Source organism: Pongo pygmaeus, chromosome 20, assembly GCF_028885625.2.
Source record: "Pongo pygmaeus isolate AG05252 chromosome 20, NHGRI_mPonPyg2-v2.0_pri, whole genome shotgun sequence".
NCBI lineage: Eukaryota > Metazoa > Chordata > Mammalia > Primates > Hominidae > Pongo > Pongo pygmaeus.
Genome location: NC_072393.2, coordinates 23653056 through 23677170, shown reverse-complemented (window position 1 = coordinate 23677170; position 24115 = coordinate 23653056). Strand labels below are relative to the sequence as shown.

Genomic DNA, 24115 nt, shown 5'->3' with positions numbered 1-24115 from the left:
AACTGTGATGTGCTGGAAAGGTAAAATACAGAGTTAGTTTCAAAGATGAAGTTCCAAAAAATATCTACACTTCATTAATAATTTACATTTTGCTTACATATTAAAATGATATTTTGGATATATTGGGTTAATTAAATTGCTACAATAAATTCCACCTTTTTTAAAAAAATTTTTGAAGTTTGGCTATTAGAAAATTTAAAATACAATTTTATTTCAGAAGATTGCCTTCTTTTTAAAACCTTAGGCAATCTGATGAAAAAACCAGAAGCTAGGAAGGTCATAAACTCTGAAAATTTTAGATAATTGTTATATTCTTTTCATTTGTGAATAACCATATAATATATTATTTATAAAAGAATATGACCTTATACAAAAGGTTAAATGCAAATACCCTCTGGGGTTGGCCTGGCTCAGCTCAGGAAGGAAGCCCTGCCTGAAAACGCTGCAGCCTAGACTGTCATCCTTTTCTTTCTTTTTCTTTTCTTTTCTTTTTTTCGTGACAGAATCTCGCTCTGTCATCCAGGCTGGAGTGCAGTGGCGCGATCTCGGCTCACTGCAACCTCCGCCTCCTGAGTTTAAGCAATTCTCGTGCTTCAGCCTCCGGAGTAGCTGGGATTACAGGCGCCCGCCACCACGCCAGCCTAATTTTTATTTTTAGTAGAGACCGGGTTTTGCCATGTTGGCCAGGCTGGTCTTCAACTCCTGACCTCTGGTGATCCACCCACCTCGGCCACCCAAAGTGCTGGGATTACACGCGTGAGCCACCGCGCCCGGCCCGTCACTCTTCATTCAGCTCAGCATCAGATCACATCTTCTGTCACTCAGGGCCTGAGGAGGCGGGGATTTAAACATTATCCAATCAGGGACTCGGGCTGGGAACCGTCCAATCAGGCACTCAGCTGGAGCGGAAAGGGCGGCTTGTGGGATGTGGCGGGGCCGTTGTTTCTGGTTCCAGCTGGAGCTCCGGATCTCGTTTTCACTGCTCTGTGTCCTCAGCCTCTGTGGCCCTGTGACCTGTAGGTACTTGGAGATCCACAGCTAGGACGCCAGGACCCCCTGGAAGCCTAGAAATGGTGAGAGTGCCGGGTCCGACATCCTGTGAAGGGGAAGGGGCTTACTGGAACCAGTGGGAAGTGGCTGTGGCGGGACTCAGGCATTCCCGCAGTGAGCTCCACAGTCTGCGCCCCGAGCTCTTGCCCAGCTCGGCCTCAGTCCCCTTCAGCCATAAGATGGCGGCTGCGCTGACTGCGGGACCCCCGGCGACCTGTCTTCTTCCTGCGCTGTGACTATACCCTGGCCTGGAGCCCTCTCTGGGCCGCTTTGCAACCGCAGCGCCTCGTCTCTCACAGATTGTGCAGGGACCAGGGGGAGGGGCGTCAGGGGAGAATCCTGACTCCGGGTGCGGGTTCATGAATGGGAAGAGCTTTAGTCCAGTGAGGTTTCCAATCCCTCTTTTCTCCTATTAAAAATTGATGGCAGTCACCACTAAAGTAATAAAGAATTTAATCAAAGAGTGATTCAAAAATGGCAGAGCACCCAGCTATGGTTTGTAGTTTATGGACTATGGAAGGGATTCGACGGAAAGAGTTTTATAAGGTGCATAATGAAGAAAACCAAATTCAGTAGTGGGTTATGTACACAGTTACTTAGTTTCTTAATTTGTACAATCAAGATGGAAATTTCCCGTTTATGTAATCAGAGGTTAATTGTAGTTTCTAGTTGGTTAAGCCTGAATTTTGTTTTCCCCAATGTAGTAATTTACAAAAAAAAGGCACTTGAATTATTAATATTTTTTTCTTTCTTTTTTTGAGACGGAGTTTTGTTCTTGTTGCCCAGGTTGGAGTGCAGTGGCGCGATCTCGGCGCAACGCAACCTCCGCCTCCCAGGTTCAAGCGATTCTCTTGCCTCAGCCTCCCGAGTAGCTGGGATTACAGGCATCCGCCACCACATCCGGCTAATTTTTGTGTTTTTAGTAGAGACGAGGTTTCTCCGTTTTGGTCAGGCTGGTCTCGAACTCCCGACGTCAGGTGATCTGCCCTCCTCCGCCTCCCAAAGTGCTGGGATTACAGGCATGAGCCACCGCGTCCGGCCGAATTAGATTTTTTAAAAAGTAGATTATCAGGCCTGGCGCGGTAGCTTACACCTGTAATCCCAGCACTTTGGGAGGCCGAGGCGGGTGAATCACGAGGTCAAGAGTTCTAGACCAGCCTGGCCAACATGGTAAAACTCCGTCTCTAATAAAAATACAAAAATTAGCCGGGAGTGGTGGCAGATGCCTGTAATCCCAGCTTCTCGGGAGGCTGAGGCAGATAATCGCTTGAACCCGGGAGGCAGAGGTTGCTGTGAGCCGAGATCGCGCCACTGCACACCAGCCTGGGCAACAGAGGGAGACGCTGTCTCATATTAAAAAAAAAAAAAAAAAAAAAAAAAAAAAAAAGAGCAGGTGCGGTGGCCCATGCCTGTAATCCCAGCACTTTGGGAGGCTGAGGCAGGCGGATCACCTGAGGTCGGGAGTTCAAAACCAGCCTGACCAACATGAAGAAACCCCATCTCTACTAAAAATACAAAAATTAGCCAGGCGTGATGGCACATGCCTGTAATCCTAGCTACTGGTGGGGCTGAGGCAGGAGAATTGCTTGAACCCAGGAGACGGAGGTTGCGGTGAGCCGAGATCGCACCATTGCACTCCAGTCTGGGCAACAAGACCGAAACTGTCTTTAAAAAAAAAAAAAAAAAAAACAAAAGTAGATATCAGGGACTAGAGCCACCTCAGTCTATTTGCCTGCCACTTAATTATTCTTAATTATTTTCACACTCCTCAGATGACTGATTTTCTCCTCCATTTTTTACAGATATCTCAAGCAGAGTATTATGTCTACTCCCAAACACCAATTCCTGCAGCCTAACTCTAGCTTGCAATAAAATACTAAACTTCCAGTTCATAATGTCAATTTTCCCTCTCTGATTCACATTACCATTTGTCCTTAGTGTACATTTTGATACTGTATTTTAATTATTTTTTAACAAAGCATTGGATGGCACTTTTCATAATATTTGTTTTCTGTTTGTAAATATTTCCTATGAGAAGAAAGCAAAAAATAATCACCTGACACTGTGTTGTAAAAAATCTTTGTACCGCTTTTTTTTTTTTTCCTCCTTGCTCCACAGATTTTAGCAGAATGTTTTGGGGTAAAGCTTTTCCTTTGGAAACTTTATGATGTGTTTTCAGCCATTCTTCAGTTTTTTCCCTGGTCCTGGGTTTCAGTACTGTTTGGGAATTAGCTAAAATACTCCCCATGGCTATGTCTGCTAGAGTGTCTAGTGAATATCAGCTCCTGGTCATTTTCTCCCATAGGACAACCTGAGGTATGGAGTGTAGCCTTTCAGTGAAGCAGGCAGATGCCCTGGGGTTGAGAGGTCTCTCCTGGTATACTCTTCCTTTGAAAAGCTAACCCTTGAGACATTAAGATTGTCCTCACCCAACCCAGCTTCCATTTTTTGAAGACACATTGCTGGTCAGCCAATCAGATGCTGGTATTGCGGGGAAAACACTGAAATAATTTCTGCCCCCTGCATTCTTTAATGGAGCAAAACGATAGTGAAATATAATGAAAAATAGTGAAAGAAAAATAGAATCTGTGAAATAAAAAATAGTGTCCCAAACGACAAAAAAAAAAAAAAGTGACCCCAATGAGATGGTGTAAGAACTTGAAAAGTTCTGGGGCACTCACTGGGGCATAGTTCAGAGTCTCCTGAGAAGGGGTTATTGGGCACTTAAGTGAGGAGAATGGGGTGGGAGAATCTCTTAAGTGATTGGATGGCATGACTTGACACATGAATCAGACACATCTGTACCTTGAAAAGATTTGTTCACTTATTTTGACCTCAGTTTTTTAACTGTAAATTGCATTTTGTTAGTAGGGATTGAAAGGTAAGAAAATACTAACCAAGGGCAAAAAAGAGATGGGTTTCAGAATAAAATTAATATTGAATTGTATATTCCATTTGTTAAAAATTTTCATTTACCTTTTTCCCAGAATGACTTTAGGAATTTTCTCTGGTGTGTTTTTTATGGTTGGGTGATTTTAAACAGAATTTTTAAATTCTTTAAAGGCTTTAAAGCCTCTAAAAGGCTTGACGTTTCGAATGCTACCAAGGAAGAAAAATAGGGAAAATCTCTCTTCCATTTTGGCTTCAGAAAATGCACACATTTCCACAAGAAAAGGTGGTAATTGGTGAGTTCCTCATATTCATGAAAACATTTCCTCCTTTTGCAGGGTAAATTTGTAACAGTGACTGTCTCTATTCTGTATCCTGTTACATTGGTATCTCAGTTTCATGCTAAAACTTTGTACCTTCTAGAAATGTTCCCATATGACTAATTGTTTACTACATGATTTTTTTTTTTTTTTTTTAAACAGAGTTCCATTCTTGTTGCCCAGGCTGGAGTGCAATGGCACGATCTCGGCACACCGTAACCTCTGCCTCCCGGGTTCAAGTGATTCTCCTGCCTCAGCCTCCCGAGTAGCTGGGATTACAGATATGTGCCACCACGCCCGGCTAATTTTGTATTTTTAGTAGAGACGGGGGTTTCTCCATGTTGGCCATGCTGGTCTCGAACTCCCAACCTCAGGTGATCCACCCGCCTCGGCCTCCCAAAGTGCTGGGATTACAGGCGTGAGCCACCGCGCCTGGCCTACTACATGATTTTTAATGGAAATAGTAAAATAATACATTTATTGTCTGAAAGGAATAGATACTTTTGTTTCTCTTATTGAGATATAAAGTGTAAGCACCATAAAATTTCCTTCCTTTATATGAACAGTGTGTTAGAGTGATTTCACTGAATTTTTCAAACACTTACTTTCAAAAACCAAGGGAATAACTCTGACATGGAAATTAAAGCCTGAGCCCAGTGACTCTAAGCTAAGGCTAATACTGAGCCTGCAAAAGGAGGTTATTAAAGGATCACTTAGTTTTTTCTGGGGAGCCTTCTCTGCAGATATTCCAGCCTGCTCACCCCAGTCATAGAAGGAGACTTTATCCTGAGGGAAGCCACAGAGCCCTGGAAAGCTGGGGACCCACAGGCAGATGCAGTTAAGGTTAAGATGAAAGGGGATTGGGAGGGTCTTACTGAAGATGAAATTGTTACTGTTTTGAGATAATTTCTAGACTTTGTAAAATAAAACAAAGTTAGATTTATGTTGAAAAAAGAATTGAATTCCAAAAGGGTATTGCAAGAGGAGGAAGTACCAACTATAAGATCTTTAAGGATTGCTAAGTTTAGGCAGACAAGGGCCTTGTTTCATATGGAAGAGCAAACAGTATTAGGAGGTGGGAGGGGATGGTGAATGGAGGGTGAAAGAAGGAGATTTTAGGTCAGAGAATGTTTTACCCTGAAGTCAGCATGTTCTTAGGAACTACACAGGGTTGTATGTTGACTCAGACTGAGGGGAGCTCAAAGTTCAGAAGCCTGTCGAAAGGAAATAAACTTAAGTAATGTTTGATTAAGAAATATTTTAGGTTGACCACTGAAAACAAATTCAGCTGATTTATTTATTTATTTTTATTATTATTATTTTTTGAGAGAGAGTCTCACTCTGTTGCCTAGGCTGGAATGCAGGGGCATGATCTTGACTCGCTGCAGCCTCCGCCTCCCGGGTTCAAACTATTCTCCTGCCTCAGCCTCCTGAGGAGCTGGGACTACAGGCACCTGCCACCACACCTGGCTAATTTTTGTATTTTTAGTAGAGACCGTGTTTCACCATATTGGCTAGGCTGGTCTCGAACTCCTGACCTTTTGATCCGCCTGCCTCAGCCTCCCAAAGTGCTAGGATTACAGGCGTGAGCTACTGCGCCTGGCCCGATTTATTTATTTATTTTTTAATGAGGAAAAGGAGACAATGTGCGAGTCTGTGTCTGGCTATGTGATAGGTAAGAAAAGAGAGCACCATCTAAGTAATAATGGGAAGGGTGTTTCTTTCCAGAAACTGTTCCTGGAGCACACAAAGGATGGAGAATTTTATTAGTCACAGCTATTTACCAGGATTATCTATATGCTTTATCTTTCCCCACCTCTTTTCTTTCTTTCTTTTTTTTTGAGATAGAGTTTTGCTCTTGTTGCCCAGGCTTGAGTGCAATGGCACAACCTTGGCTCACCGCAACCTCCACTTCCTGGGTTTGAGTGATTCTCCTGCCTCAGCCTCTTGAGTAGCTGGGATTACAGGCATGCACCACCACGCCCAGCTAATTTTTTTGTATTTTTAGTAGAGACGAAGTTTCTTCATGTTGTTCAGGCCGGTCTCGAACTCAAACCTCAGGTGATCGCCCACCTCGGCCTCCCAAAGTGTGGGATTACAGGCGTGAGCCACCGCACCCAGCCTCCCCACATCTTTTCTTTGTCCTATACATTTCTTCCATTTGACTTTTCCTGGATTGTATCTTTTCTAATAAACTGATAAATGTAACTGAGTTCTGTGACTAGCTCTATAAAATTATTGAATTTGAGGAATGTTATGAGAGTTCCCAGTTTTTAAACAGTAGCTCAGAAGCAAAAATGGGCCCATGGGGTTTGTGACTGGCTTTTTCAGTAAGAACAATGTTGTAAGACTGAGCCCTGAATCAGGGTGTATGCTGACTCTGGGTGGTGTCAGAATTCAGATGTCAGACAGTGAGTTGGTGTTGGAGAATTGCTTGGTGTTTAGCAAACTCTACAAATTTGGTTCCAGCTGAGAGATATCACAGAGGCCTGGTCTGGAATGGATCTCTGGGTGTCTGGGAATGGGAGGCTCTGCTTTTCTGTACACAGGCCGTCACACTGCCCATTACCTTGTGATTTCAGGTCTCCTCCCAGGGTGAGAGAGGATAAAAACTTAGAGGAAAAAAGTTCTGATAACAGACCGCCTTTTTCTTTTTTTTTAAATTTAAGTTCTAGGATACATGTGCACAACGTGCAGGTTTGTTACATATGTATACATGTGCCATGTTGGTGTGCTGCACCCATTAACTCATAATTTACGTTAGGTATTTCTCCTAATGCTATCCCTCCCCCCTCCCCCCACCCCACGACAGGCCCTGGTGTGTGATGTTCCCCAACCTGTGTCCAAGTGTTCTCATTGTTCAATTCCCACCTATGAGTGAGAACATTTGAACAGACCGCCTTTTTCCACTGCTGCCATCACAGGATTCCCACCTTCTTACAAGCATATCCACTAGACATTGACTTATCCATACCCCTCTTAGAACTAGGTACCACCCTCAGGAATTTCACTACGGCATTTTTGATCCTAGTGTTTCCTGCCAAATCTCACTCAAGTGTCTACAAGTCTCCTGGCATATCCCAATCCCCAGACACTGAATCTGCAGCAGCAACCTGTTTTTTCCACCAACATGAGGTTCTGGACAACCTGTTCATAATATCATCTGCCAGCATGAACCCAAAAATTAATCAGAGTAGAGCCGTACCTGGGCCACTATCTGTGGCACAAACCAGTCCTTCTACCTGCATTGCACTCTCTTTCACCCATAGTTTTTTTGTTTTAAGTTTTATTTTCGATTCAGAGTACATGTGCAGGTTTGTTACATAGAGGAAATTGTGTCGGGCGGTTGTTGTGCAGATTATTTTGTCACTGAGGTATTAAGCACAGCACCACACAGGTATTATTTTTCTGATCCTCTTTGTCCTCCACCCTAAACTAGAAGGGTGTCTGTTGTTCCCCTCTTTGTGTTCTCATTATTTAGCTCTTACTAATAAATGAGAGCATGCATTTGGTTTTCTCTTTCTGCATTAGTTTTCTAAGGATAATGGTCTCCAGCTCCATCTATGTTGCTGCAAATGACATAATCTTGTTCACTTTTTATGGCAATGCAGTATTCCATAATATTTATATACCATGTTTTGTTTTTACTAAATACTTTATTTTATTTTTTGAAAATGGGTCTCTGTCACCCAGGCTGGAGTACAGTGACATGATCTCGGCTTATTGCAGCCGCAAATTCCCGGGCTCAAGCAGTTCTTCTCCCTCAGCCCCCTAACTAGCTGGGACTACAGGTGTGTGCCACCAAGCCCAACTAATTTTTCTTCCTGTATTTTTTGTTGAGATAGGGTTTTGCTATGTTGTTTAGGGTGGTCTTGAACTCCTGAGCTCAGGCAATTTACCTGCTTCAGCCTCCCAGAGTGCTGGAATTACAGGCATGAGCCACCAGACCTTACCTGTACCATATTTTCTTTATCCAGTTTACCATTGATAGGCATTTAGGTTGATTCCATGTCTTTGCTATTGTGAATAGTGCTTCAGTGAACATGCATGTGCATGTGTCTTTATGACAGAATAATTTTTATTTCTTTGGGTATATACCCAATTATGAGGTTGCTGGGTCAAATGCTAATTCTGTTTTTAGTTCTGTGAGGAATCGCCACACTGCTTTTCACAATGGTTGAACTAATTTACACTCCCAGCAGCAGCGCATACACTTTTCTCTGCAACTTTGCCAGCATGTTATTTTTTGACTTTGTAATAATAGCCATTTTGACTGATATGGGATGGTATCTCATTGTGGTTTTTCTTTGCATTTCTGTAGTGATGAGTATTTTTTTCATAGGCTTGTTAGCCACATATATATCTTATTTTGGAAAAAGTTTGTTCATGTTTTTTGTTTACTTTTTTTTTTTTTTTAATTGAGACGAAGCCTCACTCTGTCACCCAAGCTAAAAGCGCAGTGGCATAATCTCAGCACACTGCAACCTTCGCCTCCTGGGTTCAAGTGATTCTCCTGCCTCAGCCTCCTGAGTGGATGGAATTACAGGTGCCCGCCACCACACCCAGCTAATTTTTTTATTTTTAGTAGAGATGAGGTTTAACCATGTTGGCCAGGCTGGTCTCAAACTCCTGATCGCAAGTGATTTTCCCTCCTTGGCCTCCCAAGATGCTGAGATTACAGGCGTGAGCCTTTAATCTTACTCTTAGCCTTTTGTCTACTAGGTTTTTGTTTTGTTTTGCTTTGTTTTTGAGATGGAGTTTCACTCTTATTGCCTAGGTTCGAGTGCAATGGCACAATCTCGGCACACTGCAACCTCCGCCTCCCGGGTTCAAGAGATTCTCCTACCTCAGCCTCCCGAGAAGCTGAGATTACAGGTGCCCACCACCACGCCCAGCTAATTGTGTTTTTAGTAGAAACTGGGTTTCACACTGTTGGCCAGGCTGGTCTCGAACTCCTGACCTCAGGTGATCCACCCGCCTCAGCCTCGCAGAGTGCTGGGATTACAGGCATGAGCCACCGTGCCTGGCTGCCTTTTGTTTACTTTTTAAGGAGGTCGTTTGTTTCTTGTAAACTTCAGTTTTTTATGGATTCTAGATATTAGACCTTTGTCAAAAGCATAGTTGGCAAATATTTTCTTTTATTCTGTAGGTTGTGTGTTTACTCTGTTGATGATTTCCTTGCTGTGAAGAAGATATTTAATTTAATTAGGTCCCATTTGTCAGTTTTTGCTTCTGTTGCAATTGCTTTTGGTAATTTCATCATAAAATCTTAGTTAGTTCCCATGTGTAAAATGGTATTTTCTAGGTTATCTTCAAGGGTTTCTTATAATTTCAAGTTTTACGTTTAAGGCTTTAATTCATCTTGAGTTGATTTTTGTATATGATGTAAGGAAGGGGTCCAGTTTCAATTTTTTTTTTTTTTTTTTTTTTTTTTGAGACGGAGTTTCACTCTTGTCGCCCAGGCTGGAGTGCAATGGCACAATCTTGGCTCACCGCAACCTCTGCCTCCTAGGTTCAAGTGATTCTCCTACCTCAGCCTCCCTAGTAGGTGGGATTTATAGGCATGTGCCACCACGCCCGGCTAATTTTTGTATTTTTAGTAGAGACGGTGTTTCTCCATGTTGGTCAGGCTGGTCTCAAACTCCCAACCTCAGGTGATCCACCCGCCTCGGCCTCCCAAAGTGCTGGGATTATAGGCGTGAGCCACTGCGCCTGGCCTCAGTTTCAATTTTCTACATAATGCTAGGTGGTTTCCCAGTACCATTTATTAAATAGGGATTTCTTCCCACATTCCTCTTACTAGTTTTGTCAAAGATCAGATGGTTTTAGGTGTGTGGCATTATTTCTGGGCTCTCTATTCTGTTGCATTGTTCTGTAAGTCTGTTTCTTGTACCAGTATTATGTGGCTTTGGTTACTGTAGCCCTGTTGTATAGTTTGAAGTCAGGTAATGTAATGCCTCCAGCTTTGTTCTTTTTGCTTAGGATTGCCTTGGCTACTCAGGCTCTTTTTTGGTTCCGTATGAATTTTAAAATAGTTTTTTATAGTTCTGTTAAAAATGTTTTTGGTAGTTTGATTAGAATAGCATTAAATCTGTTCTGTTTTTGGGTAGTATGGCCATTTTAATGATTTTGATCTTTTCTACCTATGAGCATAAAATGGTTTTCCATTTATTTGTGTTATCTCTGACTTTTGTTTTCTTTTTCTTTTTCTTTTTTTTTTGAGTCAGATCCTCGCTCTGTCGCCCAGGCTGGAGTGCAATGGCACAATCTCGGCTCACTGCAACCTCTGTCTTCTGGGTTCAAGCGATTCTCCTGCCTCAGCCTCCTGAATAGCTGAGATTACAGGTGCCCACCACCATGCCCAGCTCATTTTTGTATTTTTAGTAGAGATGGGGTTTCACCATGTTGGCCAGGCTGGTCTCCAACTCCTGACCTCAAATGATCTACCCACCTCGGCCTCCCAAAGTGCTGGGATTACAGGTGTGAGCCACCGTGCCTGGCCTGTTTATAGTGTCTTTCATTTCACTTAATCAGAATGCTACTATTACAGGACAAATAAACACAGATGATGTGGCCACCCAAAAACCATAATAGCTCTTTAGTTAGCTGTGTAGCAAGCTTAAATATATTCCAGTATATGAACAAAGTCAGATTATAAATCTTCATCAAAAAGTGCTGGTGGAAATTGTGAGCTGTATTTCAATATGGAACCCCCATTCAATGGCTAGGAGATGAGAGAGCAGCAGAGATGGAAGAGAAACCTAAAATTCTGCTGAGAATGTGCCCCTTTTCTTTGTAATGCTCATGTTTCTCATGCTGAGAGTAGTTGTGTATTTTGCTTGTTGAGAGAGAAATTCTTTTTAAGATAATATTTTCTGGCTGACTCAATCAATCTTATATCTAAACTGAGTTTTTACTTAAGATGGTTTTAACTTCTTTTTTCCTCTCAGCATAACCTTGCTCAGACTGAGAGCTGTTTTTCTGTCCAATGCTTTGGGTGTCTGCATTGTAAGTATTCCCTGGTGTCTATAAAAGAGGTGGGCTGTCACAGTGAGAACTTTTGGAGCTATCTCTGTCTGGACTCATGTTGGAAATCCAGCAGTGGTTTTTCCATGTCACCAATGTAAATAAAAACTGAGGCTGAATTACTGTTCCAGTTTCCATTAATGTGAAGGTGCAGTTCTCCCCAGGACACCTGCAGGCTCTCCTCCTGCAGCTCAGGCTTCCCTCTCTGGGGTGACACTGGAGTGCTGCTGTGGCAGTTGTGGTTTATGTAAGATGTGAGCTTTCAGCTGTGAGCTTGCCTCAATGGCAGATGGTAGGGGTCAAGAGAGGACACCAGCTAACAGCAGAGTGCAAGCGGGAGAGCAGTAGCCCCAGTGCTCAGGGAGTAGAGAGCCATTGCTTTAAAATGTAAATAGCCAAAAAGATAGCACCTTATTCAACCATTTTTGTAGGAGATTGAGAGCCTACCTTCAGCAGGCACCTGGCTTCAAGTTGCAAAATTACCTCCTTTCATGAAGATATGAAAAGTTTATTTTGTCATTGAACATAACTGATTAGCCTACATGGCTAGCCTTTTCAATTACCAGGTGAATTTAGGAAGAACTATGTATGACATGGTGCTATAAATTTTTCTACTTGTTAACTAATTAAGGTGACCATCCTTTTGTTTTTGCAGTCTCTTAAGCAGACTGACTGTGATGCATGTCACGTTTAGGTTTAATTGTGTAATACAACAGTTTTATGTCTGTTCTATTATTGTGGAGTTTCTCCGGGGCTGAAGAAAATTTGTCTTTTATGATTCACAAAAACTCTAGAATTATCAGACATGATACAAAAATATAAGGTGCCACCCAAGCTTTAAGCTAGAGGAAACTTTCCCTCTCAGGCTATCATTCAATTCACAATTGTGCTGCAAAGTGCATGCTGTCCCCTAAATATGCAGGCAGAATTGTTTCTCTGCCAATTTGGTATCTATAGTCCTCTACAGTAACTTTTAGAGAGGCTAGATCAGAATTCTACAAACTTCACAGGGCAGCAAACAGCCATTTTACCTTTTTCAATGACTCGGTATCTTCAGATCTGAAACTGATTCACAGACCATGGGGCCCAGAAACCCAGTCACAGTAACATGTGTGCATTGAGTAGATATGTACACATGGGAATCTCTACTTCCTTTTTCTTCCTCTTGTTAAAATGCCCACAAATGTGCAGGGAACACCTGCTGCTACTCCATCCATTCAGGACCTAAAACTGCAACTTCAAATTCTGAATCCAGTTTTCAGATTTGAGAAAAAAGAAAAACTTTCTTTCTGAGATATGCAAGTCCTTTTAGTTGTCAAACTTATAGAGACATTAAAATGAGAGTAGAATTCTCTTTCTCTCTCTCTCTTTTTTTTTTTTTTTTTTGAGACAGAATTTCGTTCTTGTTGCCCAGGCTGGAGTGCAATGGCACCATCTCAGTTCACCGCAACCCCCGCCTCCTGGGTTCAGGTGATTCTCCTGCCTCAGCCTCCCAAATAGCTGGGATTACAGGCATGCGCCACCATGCCAGGCTAATTTTGTATTTTAGTAGAGACCGGGTTTCTCCATGTTTGTCAGGCTGATCTTGAACTCCCAACCTCAGGTGATCCGCCCGCCTCCCAAAGTGCTGGGATTACAGGCGCGAGCCACCGCACCTGACCCTCTTTTTGTTTTTTGAACTATGTATTCATCTTTTGAAGCTGTTCACTATTGCCACAAGTAGCTATATATTAATAATGCCACACTGGACACTATAACTTGTACCTTAAAACTTAATGGTGTATATCCAATCAATAATCAATGTTATTCCTGTAAATAAATAAAAATTTCTGACAGACAACTTTGTATCAACTCACTCTCTGTCCATCTTTTTTAGCCTTTACAAATCAACTTGTAATCACACTGCTAATCAAGTATATATTTCAGGCAACTTGAATATTTGCTCCCAGGTTACAGTCCTCAAGCTTGGCCCAAATAAACTGTCAACTTATATCTATGTTTCCTCAGCTTTTTCCTAGGTAGACATATTATTTAGAATGTGCCAGAGCAGGCTGGGCGCGGTGGCTCACGCCTGTGATCCCAGCACTTTGGGAGGCCGAGGCCGGCGGATCACAAGGTCAGGAGTTCAAGACCAGCCTGGCCAATATGGTGAAACCCCACCTCTACTAAAAATACAAAAAATTAGCTGGGTGTGGTGACGGACACCTGTAGTCCTGGCTACTTGGGAGGCTGAGGCAGGAGAATCGCTTGAACCCAGGAGGTGGAGGTTGTAGTGAGCCGAGATTGGGCCACTGCACTCCAGCCTGGGAGACAGAGCTGAACTCTGTCTCAAAAAAAAAAAAAAAAAAAAAAGAACATGCCAGAGCAGCCTCTATGAGGGGATCTCTGCTTGCTCTAACACCCAAGGATGCAGAGCCATGTTGATCCCACCTGGAATCCGCACATAAGGTCTAGCCTGTGCCTAAGATTTACGAGACAGGGCCAGACTTTGAATTGAGAATGTACAGAAAACCAACAGAAGACATTTTCTGTATTGTGAGATGTCAACATAGACATCTTAAATCTTTCCTTTGAGAATGTGGCTCTTTGAGCTTTTCAGATCTTCTCCAGTGACCTGTTACAGGTATGTGAGAGACTCCAGGTATAAATAAAATCTGATGACAGAATCTGTAAGTATAAACAGACATCTTAGGAGTGAGAGACCAAGGCCACAGAGTATCCAGATCCATGACCACAGCTATACTGTAAATTGTGATACTGGAGTAGAGTATTGTTATTTCTCTTACCCAAGAGCTAACAAATCAGGAGAGGTGGTCTAGATTCTGGAGCTTAACTAGGGCAGTTCCATTTTTTATTTATAATCAACCTGAGTCTCTTCTGTCTGACTTATCATTGGGTCATTAGCCCAGAGTCACTGGAAACCCTCTCACAATCACCTAGGCATCTTTGAGACATTTGAGGATGTCCAGAGCAGAACTGGGTTAGGCTGACAGGAGTAGTTAATTCTACTTTTGTCTCAGTGTAAGAGAGATAAGTCATCCTGTGTTTGTTCCTACCCTCATACAAGAGATATCTTTGGTTGGTACCCAGATGAGAGTTTCTCCAGTTTCTTGGTACTTGGGTGAAAAACAAGAAGGAGGTCCTGAGACTCAAACAGATAAACTAATAGCTTCCATTTCATATGGCCATTAAAAAAATAGATGAAGCAGTTATGGTCCCTACCACCCAGGAACTTATAGTCTAGACTAGCAACTGGATACATGGTTGAATTAAACATCATATGGTTGGTACAATAAACAGATGTGTGCAGAAACACTTGGGCTTTATTTGGACTACTTTCTTTATATTCTTGTGACTTCTGTCATCACCTGAAGGGATGTTTATGAACAGAAGAATTATTTCTTTTACCTTGGTAGAATACATATATTTTAATAAAATTACCCTAGGAACTTGTTTAAATTGCTTATTAGTACATGTCATAAAATTGACAGGACAGTAGCTTAAAAATTTAAATTACACAAACTCTGGGATTTAAATTTCTCTTAGGTAAGCTTAGGAAAAACAGAACTGGAAGTACACCTAGTAGCATAGAGAACAGAATTCTACATAGGGTCCACTTCCTGGCTCAGTTCTGTTTAGATCCACCATTTTCGGAGGCCTTATTTAGGTCAGGTCCCACCGTGGAGTCTTGCCTCACAGAACTGATTAAAAGAGATTGGAGTTTTGGCTGGTGAATCCTGCTGCCTTTCTGGAGCTGGTGCTCACAATTTTCTGAAACTAAAAAGGTAAATGGAAAAGATAAAGTATGTTTTTTAGGGTTCTAATTTTTAAATTTTTTATTAAAACCAGTGTTTGCAGAGACATTCCATTTAGTAACTTGTTTTCTATTCCTGCAGATCCAGTAGTTTCTCTGCAAGTCACAAATAAGTAAATATAAACAGTTAGAATTTTTTAAAAATTATATTAAACTCTTCTGTATTCCTCTCATCTGTCTACATTTAGCTTTTATTCTATACATTTTTAAAAAATCAATGACAGAGAAACAGAAGAAGAAATAAAACTGTTGGGCGCTGTATCTAAATCCTAGGAATTATTAAACACTTAGTACCAACTCCCAGGGTGTTATGAGGATTAAGTCACATGATATGTTATTCCCAGCACAGTGCTCTGTAACATACTCTTGAGCACATAGTACCTACTTAGTAAACATTGCACAGTGCAAGTGTACATGTTGTTTTCCAAATGCAAAACTATTCAGACATTGCTGCCTTCTGTTTAGTTTGTAAACTTTAAAGAGCCAGGAAAAAATATAATACTTTATGATGGAGATTGGTTGTCTTTATTTGTACCAGAAGTATTTGTGTTGTGACAAGAGTGCTGAGTGTAAGGGACTGTGAGCTGTGCCTGCTTTCTCTAACTAATGCTAATGTTGAGCCCAGCGTGTGCAACATCAGCATTGACAGGGAACTTGTTTAAAACACTCATTTATGGACCCTTTCAAAACATGCAGAATCACATTACATAGAGTGGGGCCAAAATTACCAAGTGATTTATAAGCTTGTTAAAGTTTCAGAGGCAGTGCTTAGCTAAGTGGTTATGAGCCCAGGCTTCTAATTAAAATTACATGGTCTATTTGCAGAAATCTCCAGTTGTGCCCTCCCCACAGATTCTATTTATTGTCCTGGAAGCATCCATGTTATTTTAATTAAGGGCCTCCTGTGACTTGAAGGTGAGGCCAGAGTCAAGTATGAGAGATTTAAAATACGTCAGTGGGAGTTAAGTTCCACCTTTTCGCTACACTAAAGGGTGGTCACTGGGCCTGTTCTGTTTGGGTTTGGTAGGGACAGGACAGCGTGGCCCATATTTCCATTTATGTAGCAAAAATTGCTCATGTCTGTGACAGGGGAGGGCACCTGAGGACAGGAAAGGAGAAACATTTTTAATTCCATAGGGCAGCTCATTGTTCTGGAATCTCTTCTCTTATAAAGGAAAAAAATGGATGGTCTTGGTCCTTCTGCCTGTGGGTGTGGTGGTAGCAGGTAAGAAGGTAGTGGTGACACCTTTAAAGGCATGTTCTCAAGATGCAGGTGTATAATTTGTCCAGAGAATCTTATCTGAGATAGAATCCAACAGAAAGAAGAGAAAGAGAAAAAAAATGGCTTTTTTTTCAGCTAAACATTTTTCAAATGAAGAGTCGTGTCCACTCTGCCTCCTGGAATGCCATGCATTTAGTCCTTGCAAAACTTTACTTCTCTACTTGTGCTTTTCATCCCTAATGAGTTTGTTTTAACTACTTTTTAAAATTCTTATGATAGTCAAGAATCTCTGAAAAATAACTTCTTTCCTGTATACCAGAGACTTCTCTACATTCTCTACATCATGGATTTTTTTTATATGCCATGCAGGACTGTAATGATGAATTTATGATCTGCAACATTAAAAATGTGCCACTTGTGGCCAGGCGTGGTGGCTCATACCTGTAATCCCAGCACTTTGGGAGGGCGAGGCAGGCAGATCAGGAGTTCGAGACCATCCCGGCCAACATGGTGAAACCCCGTCTCTACTAAAAATACAAAAATTAGCTGGGCGTGGTGTTACACGCCTGTAATCCCAGCTACTCAGGAGGCTGAGGCAGGAGAATCGCTTGAACCAGGGAGGCAGAGGTTGCAGTGAGCCAAGATAGTGCCATTGCACTCTAGCCTGGGTGGCAGAGGGAGACTCCGTCTCAAAAAAAAAAAAAAAAAGTTTCACTTGTGGTTGTTGAATATGGGAAGGTGTGGATACTCAAGATTCCTATTGGGGAAAAGCTGGGGTCCTTACGGAAAAAGTAGAACATGTAATGTTGAGGCTCCATCTGTGTTCTCCATTAGCTCTATGCAGAACAGCTTTAAGAAAATGCTTTTTAGCCTGGCGCGGTGGCTCATGCTTGTAATCCCAGCACTTTGGGAGGCCAAGGCGGGCGGATCACGAGGTCAGGAGATCGAGACCATCCTGGCTAACACGGTGAAACCCTGTCTCTACTAAAAATACAAAAAATTAGCCAGGCGTGGTGGCGGGTGCCTGTAGTCCCAGCTACTCGGGAGGCTGAGGCAGGAGAATGGCGTGAACCCGTGAGGCGGAGCTTGCAGTGAGCCAAGATCAGGCCACTGCACTCCAGTCTGGGTGACAGAGCAAGACTCCGCCTCAAAAAAAAGAAAAAAAGAAAATGCTTTTTAAAGGCAAGTTGCAGTGGCTCACACCTGTAACCCCAGCACTTTAAGGCGGGTGGATCACCTGAGATCAGGAGTTTGAGACCAGCCTGGCCAGCACGGTAAAACCCTGTCGGTACTAAAAATACAAAAAATATCTAGGCGTGGTGTGGGGCACCTGTAATCTCAGCTTCTCGGGAGGCTGAGGCAGGAGAATCGCCTGAACCCGGGAGGTGGAGGTTGCAGTGAGCTGAGATCACACCATTGCACTCCCGCCTGGGCAGCAGAGTGAGACTCCATCTCAAAAAAAAAAAAAGTTCTGAAAAAAATGATTAGGAGATACCTGCTCTCTAGTGTGCTAAAGAAAGTCTGCTTAAAATGGCTATTAAAAATTACAAAAAAATGGGAGTTATCTGTGTCTTGACGTTTGCATAAACTGATGTTTCTTTATGGTTAAATTCAGATTATAATTTACTTTGGGGGAGCAATATCACAGCAGTAATGCTGTGTCCTTCTGTGTGCCCTTCTGTGTGCATCAGCACATCATAAAAATTTGTCCTACTGCAGTTGATGTTAATGATTGACTTGGTTAAAGAGCTCTCTGGGCTGGGCGTGGTGGCTCATGCCTGTAATCCCAGCACTTTGGGAGGCCGAGGTGGGTGGATCACGAAGTCAGGAGTTTGAGACCAGCCTGGCCAAGATGGTGAAACTCTGTCTCTACTAAAAATACAAAAATTAGCTGGGCGTGGTGGCACACGCCTGTAGTCCCAGCTACCCGGGAGGCTGAGGCAGGAGAATTGCTTGAACCCGGGAGGCGAAGGTTGCAGTGAGTCGAGATCGCGCCACTGCACTCCAGCCTTGGTGACAAGAGAGAAACTCTGTCTAAAAAAAAGAAAGCTGTCTGACAGATTTTTTCACTATAGAGTTAACTATTTTTCTCCTCATTATTAAGTATCTTTATGTAGCTGATGTGCACCAATGATCACATTTAATTTGGCACCTGCCTTTCTTAGATTTTCTCTGCATATATCTATCTTTGGAAAATGAGGGCTCTCGTCTTTGTTTATAGGCCAGAAAAACTGGGAAAAATACAGGCTCCTCCACTTGCTGAATGTTTGACAAAAGATTCTTTTGGGGCCCAAAACAGGCATTACTGGTGAGCGTGTCAAATTTAGAAACTCAGACTTTATTCCAGATCTTCTAAAATAAATATGCATAACAAGATCTCCAGTTAATTGTACACATTAAAATTTGAGAGGTGTCTTCTAACTCAACATGTCTTTTTGGTCTGAAAAATGTACAAGACTTATACTGTATGATTTAAAAATAGCACTAAAAAATGTACATGTTTGTTTTCATGCCCTTAATTTTATATTTTATTATCCAGAAAAGTATCTTGTCTATGTTGGTGTTGTGGATCTTATGCCATTCTTTTTTTCTCAGAGTTTGAGAATACATTAGAGAATATTTCTTTTTTTCTTTTTTTTTTTTTTTGAGACGGAGTCTAGCTCTGTCGCCCAGGCTGGAGTGCAGCAATCTCAGCTCACTGCAAGCTCCGCCTCCCGGGTTCATGCTATTCTCCCGCCTCAGCCTCCCAAGTAGCTGGGGCTACAGGCACCCGCCACCATGCCTGGCTAATTTTTTGTATTTTTAGTAGAGACGGGGTTTCACTGTGTTAGCCAAGATGGTCTCGATCTCCTGACTTCGTGATCTTCCCGCCTTGGCCTCCCAAAGTGCTGGGATTACAGGCGTGAGCCACCGCGCCCGGCCGAGAATATTTCTGTGTTGAAAATTATTTTATTGAATACGTTCAGTCATCCCTGTAAGTTAGAACCTGTTCTCTTTACTCTTTCATTTCACCTTGAGTCAAATTAAAAATTCTGTCCATGGCAAATTGGGAAATATATATGTATCTTTGTTGTGTTTTTCAGGGATCATTGACATTTAGGGATGTGACCATAGAATTCTCTCTGGAGGAGTGGCAATACCTGGACACGGCTCAGCAGAATTTATATAGGGATGTTATGTTAGAGAACTACAGAAACATGGTCTTCCTGGGTAAGGATGATTTTAATTAAACAATTCCTATTATATTCTATAGGTTTCATTTCTCTTTCTGTAGGATGTGTTTTGGTGATTTATGCTTAGCATAAATAAGTTTCAGATACCTGTTTTCTGAAAACGGGTATTTGTAAGTGTAGAAAAGAATTTTTTTTTTTTTTTTTTTTTTTTTTTTTTGAGACAGAGTTTCGCTCTTGTTGCCCAGGCTGGAGTGCAATGGTACGATCTCAGCTCACCACAACCTCCGCCTCCCAGGTTCAAGCAATTCTTCTGCCTCAGCCTCCTGAGTAGCTGGGATTACAGGCATGCACCACCACACCTGGCTAATTTTGTATTTTTAGCAGAGATGGGGTTTCTCCATTTTGAGGCTGGTCTTGAACTCCTGACCTCTGGTGATCCGCCTGCCTCGGCCCCTCTAAGTGCTGGGATTACAGGTGTGAGCCACCACACCGGCCAGAAAGGAACTTTTTAAAGATGTTTCATTTTTACCTGAACTTTCCACATTTCTAAGCAGATCTGCATTTTTCACTCTAGATTAGTGAAAATTGAAGAAATTTAGTGGCATAAAATGTAGTTGCCACACCTTAAAATCTCATTGCCACCACCAATTTTTGATTCAGTAGTACCAGGTAGTAAAATTAAGGGACTGTACAAATTGAAAATATTTTCTAAATATTTAGAAATCTATGTTATAAATTAGTATTGAGGGATCAATTTACTAGAATATTCTATTACATTCTCTTTAATGAGCATATTATTTGGGGAATATGAGCAATATTTATGTTATTTATTTTTAATAAAACAGGTATCGCTGTCTCTAAGCTAGACTTGATAACTTGTCTGAAGCAAGGGAAAGAGCCTTGGAATATGAAGAGACATGAGATGGTAACTAAACCCCCAGGTATGTGAGAGTGAATACAACAAACAACACGGATGAGAGGTCCAGAGGTCAAGGAGAAAGCCAGTTCTCAAAATGTGACCTGAGAAGCTGTGCTCCGAAGGAAGTAGTTTCAGGGAAGACTGAGATTTTTTAAATTTTGCTCTCATGTAGGGCATCTTCTGTCTTATGCTTTAAAATTCTCTAAGGATTCTATTTTCGTTTTGGTGATTTCCCTTCAAGTTTACAATGAGAGCCAAAGTTGTGTTCATGGCATATAAGGGACTGCACAATCTGACTGCTTTTCCATATTGGGGACACACAAATATCTGTAGAGTTTTGAGAAACTATGTTAAAAGAACCTGGCTCTTTTACCTCACGCTTCCTCTGTCTCTTACCATGTGATATGTCCAGTTTCTCTTCGCTTTCCACTATGATCATAAGCTTCCTGAGAACACACCAGAAACAGATACCGGCATACACTTCTTGTACAGTCTGTTGAACTGTGAGCCAAATAAACTTTTTTCTGTTATAAATTATTTACTCTCAGATATTTCTCTGTATGTAAAATATTGCAGTCTATAATGTTATCTACATTTTCTGTTTTCTTAATGTTTTATATGAATTTTCTATTGTTGAAAATGGGGTCTCAGTGTCTGCAACTGTTAAGTTGGTATGTATTTCTTGCTTCACCTTTGTCAATATTTATATATTTTGGAGCCCTGTTGTTATACATACCTGTACATATAAATATAATAGTTATAGATTCCTGGTAAATTGACCCATTTTACTATTATATAATATCAGTCTTTCTCTCATACTAGTACTTGACTTAAAGCATATTGTACCCAATATAATTATGACTGCCTCACCCAATTGTGGCTACTATTTGCATGAAATATAGATTTTTTTAAATTCTGTTACTTACAGACTATTTGACTCAGTGCTAAAATTGGTCTCTTGTAGAGAACATATTGTATGCTTTTTTTCTTAAGCCACTCAGGCATCTTCTTTCTTTTCCTTTTAATTAATTAATTAATGAAATAGGGTCTCACTCCGTCAACCAGGCTGGTTTGCAATGGTGTAATCATGGCAGTGAACTGCAGCCTCAGCTTCTCAAACTTAGATAATCCTCTAGTTTCAACCTCTTAAGTAGCTGGGTTACAGGCCCGTGCCATTAAACCCAGCTAGTTTTTTGGGGGTTTTTTTTTTTTTTTTTGGTAGAGACAGGGTTTTGCTTTGTTGCCCAGGCTGGTCTCAAACTCCTGGAATCAAGTAATCAGCCCACCTTGGCCTCCCAAAGTCCTGGAATTAAATTTCTTTTTATTAAGTAGTTTAATAAATTTATATTTAAAATGATTTCTTAAAGAAATAAAGTTACGCCAGGCGTGCTGTCTCACCAGCACTTTGGGAGGCCGAGGCGGGCAGATCACCTGAGGTTGGGAGTTTGAGACCAGCCTGACCAACATGGAGAAACCCTATGTCTTCTAAAAATATAAAATTAGCCAGGTGTGGTGGCGCATGCCTGTAATCCCAGCTATTCGGGAGGCTGATGCAGGAGAATTGCTTGAACCCCGGAGGCGGAGGTTGTGGTAAGCCGAGATTGCGCCATTGCACTCCAGCCTGGATAACAACAGCGAAACTCCGGCTCAAAAAAAAAGAAAAAAGAAATAAAGTTACGTCGGGCGCAGTGGCTCATGCCTGTAATCCCAGCACTTTGGGAGACTGAAGTGGGTGGTTCACGAGATCAGGAGTTTGAGACTAGCCTGGCCAACATAATGAAACCCTGTCTCTACTGAAAATACAAAAATTATCCAGGCATGGTGGCACGTGCCTGTAGTCCTAGCTACTTGGGAGGCTGAGGCAGGAGAATCACTTGAACCTGGAGGCGTAGGTTGTGGTGAGCTGAGATCGTGCCACTGCACTCCACCCTGGGCAACAGAGCGAGACTCCATCTAAAAAAAAGAAAAAAGAAAAGAAAAGAAATAAAGTTACATACCAGTTTCATTGTTATGTTTTATGGTTTTTTTTTTAACCTGTTTTTTTCTCATTTCTTGTTTAACTATTTTTTGTTTAATTTTGTAGTGGCATGCTTTGCTTATTTTTTTTATTTTGTTTTGCGTAGTTTCTATAAAATTTTTGTAGTTATCTTGAAAAATGGACATTATGTAAAACATCTTAAGATTAAATCAGTGTTTTAATCTCATAACAACTTCAATTGAATACAAAAACTATATTTCTATATTTTCCAGTTTGTTATTAATATTACAAATTATTTTATATTGTGTATTCAGATTTATGCAGATTTATATATATTTTTTATATTCTATGGAAGAATTTAAAGGGTATTATGCCTATTATTATAGTAAGAAATATTATATGTGTCTGTATATTTACATTTAATAGAAAGCTATATATTTATATATGGTTTTTTGATGCTGTCTAGCATCATTTTATTTTTCAACGTAAAAGACTCATTTTAACATTTCTCTTGTTATATATGCACAGTCTCACTCTGTTTCGGGGCTGATCTTGAACTCCTGGTCTGAAGTTATCTGACTACTTTGGGCTCCTAAAGGTGTAGGATTACAGGCATGAGCCACTGTGCCTGGCCACCATGTAGCTTTTTTTTTTTTTAACTGTGCTAGTGGTGATGAACACCCTTACCTTTCATTTTGGAAAGTCTTTATTTTTTATTGATTTTTAAAGTAAAATAATTTCTGATCAAGTATTATGGATTAATAATTTTTTATTACATCAAAATTTGGAAAGCTCTTTTTTTTATCTTCAAGTAACCTGTGTACTACTTTATTTTTATTTATTTATTTTATTTTTTCATAAGTTATTGGGGTACAAGTGGTGTTTGGTTACACGAGTAAGTTCTTTAATGGTGATTTGTGGGATTTTTGTGCACTCATCACCCGAGCTGTATACACTGCACTCTATTTGTAGTCTTTTATCCCTCGTTTTCCTCCCACTCTTCCCCCCAAGTCCCCAAAGTCCACTGTATCATTCTTTTTTTTTTTTGAGATGGAGTATTCGCTCTGCCACCCAGATTGGAATGCAGTGGCAGGATCTCGGCTCACTGCAAGCTCTGCCTCCCGGGTTCACGCCATTCTCCTGCCTCAGCCTCCTGAGTAGCTGGGACCACAGGCGCCCGCCACCATGCCTGGCTAATTTTTTTTGTATTTTTTAGTAGAGACGGGGTTTCACCGTGTTAGCCAGGATGGTCTCGATCTCCTGACTTAGTGATCCACCCGCCTTGGCCTCCCAAAGTGCTGGGATTACAGGCGTGAGCCACCAGGCCTGGCCTCACTGTATCATTCTTATGCCTTTGCATCCTCATAGCTTAGCTCCCACATATCAGTGAGAACATACGATGTTTGGTTTTCCATTTCTGATTTACTTCACTTAGAAGGATAGCCTCCAATCTTATCCATGTTGCTGTGAATGCCATTAATTTATTCCATTTTATGGCTGAGTAGTGTTCCATTATATATATATCTCACAGTTTCTTTATCCACTCATTGGTTAATGGGCATTTGGGTTGGTTCCATGATTTTGCTATTGTGAATTGTGCTGCTATAAATGTGTGTGCAAGTATCTTTTTCATATAATGACTTCTTTTCCTCTGAGTAGATAGATACCCAGTAGTGGGATTGCTGGATCAAATGGTAGTACAACTTTTACTTCTTTAGGAATCT

At 41.3% G+C, this 24115-nt stretch overlaps 1 protein-coding gene across 1 annotated transcript in view; it reads left to right on the top strand.

The window, feature by feature from the left end:
• The first annotated feature begins 934 nt into the window (after nt 1-934).
• LOC129020608 (zinc finger protein 99) overlaps nt 935-24115 on the top strand; it is a 32406-nt gene continuing 9225 nt past the window's right edge. The window contains exons 1-3 of the mRNA XM_054465184.2: nt 935-1073; nt 19405-19531; nt 20340-20435. Coding sequence (XP_054321159.1) covers nt 1071-1073; nt 19405-19531; nt 20340-20435 — 226 coding nt within the window. The 5' untranslated portion in view covers nt 935-1070. The remainder of the gene's footprint in view (nt 1074-19404; nt 19532-20339; nt 20436-24115) is intronic.